This window comes from Lactuca serriola, chromosome 7, assembly GCF_051521515.1.
Source record: "Lactuca serriola cultivar US96UC23 chromosome 7, Lser_US96UC23_V15, whole genome shotgun sequence".
In the NCBI taxonomy this organism is placed as follows: domain Eukaryota; kingdom Viridiplantae; phylum Streptophyta; class Magnoliopsida; order Asterales; family Asteraceae; genus Lactuca; species Lactuca serriola.
Genome location: NC_136414.1, coordinates 101,506,299 through 101,509,226, shown reverse-complemented (window position 1 = coordinate 101,509,226; position 2,928 = coordinate 101,506,299). Strand labels below are relative to the sequence as shown.

Here is a 2,928-nt window from a genome sequence, read left to right as displayed (position 1 = left end):
TAAACCCTAAAAATAACTTTTATAACGTACTTATTTTTTTTTATGAACATGGTCTTTGTCATTACCAAAACCTTTTTTAATAAACTCATATAATACATGGGTCTCACACCTATTTTCGGAATAAATCATCCAATAAAAACACAAGTGAAATTGATTACGTAGAGATGACCAATCAAGTTTAATCCAACCCGTTGCTTATAGAGGGGTAAATTAGTAAATTGGATGGGTTGTTCCAACCCGGAAGAAGCCCTGAAAAAGCGTCTGGGTGCAAATCGTTTTGTCAATCGGAAGGAAATCGGTAGATGGAGAGAGGAGAGAGAACAATGAAAGTATATGCGATTTTGGGGCTTCTTCTCTTTTCTGCTTTCGTCGGCGATGTATCGGCTCTTTCAGTCACCGTGAACGACGTCGAATGTGTATACGAGTATGTACTTTACGAAGGCGATACCGTTTCAGGCAACTTTGTTGTTGTCGATCATGATATATTCTGGAGCTCCGATCACCCCGGCATCGACTTTATCGTGAGTATCTGGATCTTTATACTTCAGATCACCATGTTTTTTCCCCTTCTATTGGATTTCTCAAAATTGGATCCTAGTTGACCTAAATCAGAAATTTCGATAAAGGATTTTGCTGTTCTATTCGAAAATTATAGATTGGAGTTAAATTTTAGGGGTTTTGTTTTATCGACCTTTGATGTTTCATTGATCTGCTCCGGTACGTGAATTTTAATTGGAATGAAATTCCATGGGTTATTTCGGCTAGAACTTCTGAATTCAATCGAATTTCATCGAACACTTATTCATTTTATCTCCTTTGTTTATGTGATTTGTGATTACGCAATCCAGTTGACAAGTTTCTTTCTTTTCTTTTCTTTTTGTTGTATGGATCTCATATAATTTGTTCTCAATTTCAATACATGTTAGGCCTTTTGATTTTTGAAGTTACACTAAAAACAATTGGCTAACAGACTTTTTGGATTATAAACAAGGATTATATTGATCTTTAACATCCCTTCCATGACACTCTCCCTTGTCGATTGGCTTCCATGAAAACTATTTAGGTCATCATCAAGCGTGTTTCAACAGCAATATAAATATAAAATTGTAGGGAAGAAGAAAGGCTGAAATTAATTCATTTGGGTTTGTTTCAGGTGTCATCTCCTGGAGGAAACGTAGTACAAACAATGAAAGGAACATCTGGAGAAAAATTTGAGTTCAAAGCTCCAAGAAGTGGAATGTATCAATTCTGTTTCCATAATCCTTACTCAACTCCAGAAACTGTCTCTTTCTACATACATGTTGGTCATATTCCCAATGAGCATGACCTAGCAAAAGATGGTTTGTTGAACTCCCTCTTATTTCTTGCAACCATTATCTTTTAAAGCTCAAGTTTTTATATTGTTTTTGTATGTTTTGTAGAGCATTTGGACCCTGTGAATGTGAAAATTGCTGAATTGAGGGAGGCATTGGAATCTGTTACAGCTGAACAAAAATACTTGAAAGCTCGTGATGCTCGACATCGCCATAGTAAAGCTCTCATTCTATTCAATCATATTTATTATATGCCAAACACAGTATAATTTGTTCTGTCATGTCATGTCATGTGATGTATGATGTATAACTGGTTGTTGTGTAGCAAATGAGAGCACGCATAAAAGGGTGATCTTTTACACAATTGGAGAATACATTTTGTTGGCACTTGCAAGTGGACTCCAAGTGGTTTACATACGTCGCCTGTTTAGCAAGTCGGTTGCATACAACCGGGTTTGAGCTTTGAATCAATCAATTGTATCTTATCTTTCTTCTTATATTTATTGTTATAGATTAGAACTCGGGAACATTTATGTTATCTATCGTGTTTAGAGCTTTTCGATGTTTTACCTTTTTACTTACCTTCAATTAAATTAATGCAATCTTGCAATTTTCAACTTGATGTTTTCTTTGCTTTCATATGGTTGGTTTATTCTTCAAGGCTGTGGGGGATTTTGGTGGAGATTTGGAGTTCGGGTTTCCTTTTTTCTCAGTAACTTGTATTATTGTGTATATGGTTAAAGTGGTTAATGGGTAATGACGTGTGTTTGGACAAAGAGTTGTAAACATAAAGTTGATTTTTTTAGTTCCAAAAAATAGGCTTGAATGAGATTAAATGCTCTCTACGTTTCAACAAACAATTTTAACAGTTTTTGTCGATAATTAACAATATAAATCAGTTTTAATGTGAAGAGAAGGGTCGGTGGTTTAATACATTGAGGGTGTGTTTGAGATTGCTTATTTAAGATGTTTCTCTGCTTAGTGCTTTTTGGCATCACTAATAAGTTCTTATAATGTGAAGAGAAGATTTGGTGGTTCGAAAATATTGTTAAGGATAGGGAAAATGTGATTATAGCACAATCAAATATTGTCATTTATCCGATTTGGTCATTAAAGTAACTTTTTTGCACAATAGGTCATTAAACTCATAATTTATCTGTGGATTAAGTCATATTCGTTAGTTTTTAACAAATCCTCCATTAGCCTGTTATTCTAAATTACACGAATGGTCCCTATGACTTTTTTTTGTGCAATAAGTCAGCTCCGTCCGTCTCTCCTCTCCGTCACCTTTGGAATCACATTTGACAGAAAAATTGCCCCTTTCAATTGACCCGCCGCACTAGAGATCAAATCCCACAACCCAAAAATAGAAATCGACACCGATAACAAACTAACAAAGTAACAACAATGAAAATAAAATGTATGATATTTTGAATTGAAGACCTTAACTTTGGTGATTCATTTAAACAAACACATGTAACCTCAAGAGCCCATAACATCTTATCTTGATCTTTATTAAAATAAACCAATCAATCACTTCACTCTCCTTTTTTTCCATTCCATAGCCATACCAACAATTTTTCCTATATTTTTCTTTGATTTTTAATCGATGTTA

General features: G+C 34.5%; 1 protein-coding gene across 1 annotated transcript; it reads left to right on the top strand.

Moving 5' to 3' along the window:
• Nucleotides 1-229: 229 nt before the first annotated feature.
• On the top strand, nucleotides 230-1,930 carry LOC145063044 (emp24/gp25L/p24 family/GOLD family protein). The gene is made up of 4 exons (XM_079010641.1): nucleotides 230-521; nucleotides 1,154-1,340; nucleotides 1,422-1,529; nucleotides 1,639-1,930. Exons 1-4 carry the CDS (start codon nucleotides 303-305, stop codon nucleotides 1,770-1,772), a joined length of 648 nt encoding a protein of 215 aa, XP_078866767.1. The 5' UTR covers nucleotides 230-302; the 3' UTR covers nucleotides 1,773-1,930.
• Nucleotides 1,931-2,928: the final 998 nt, after the last annotated feature.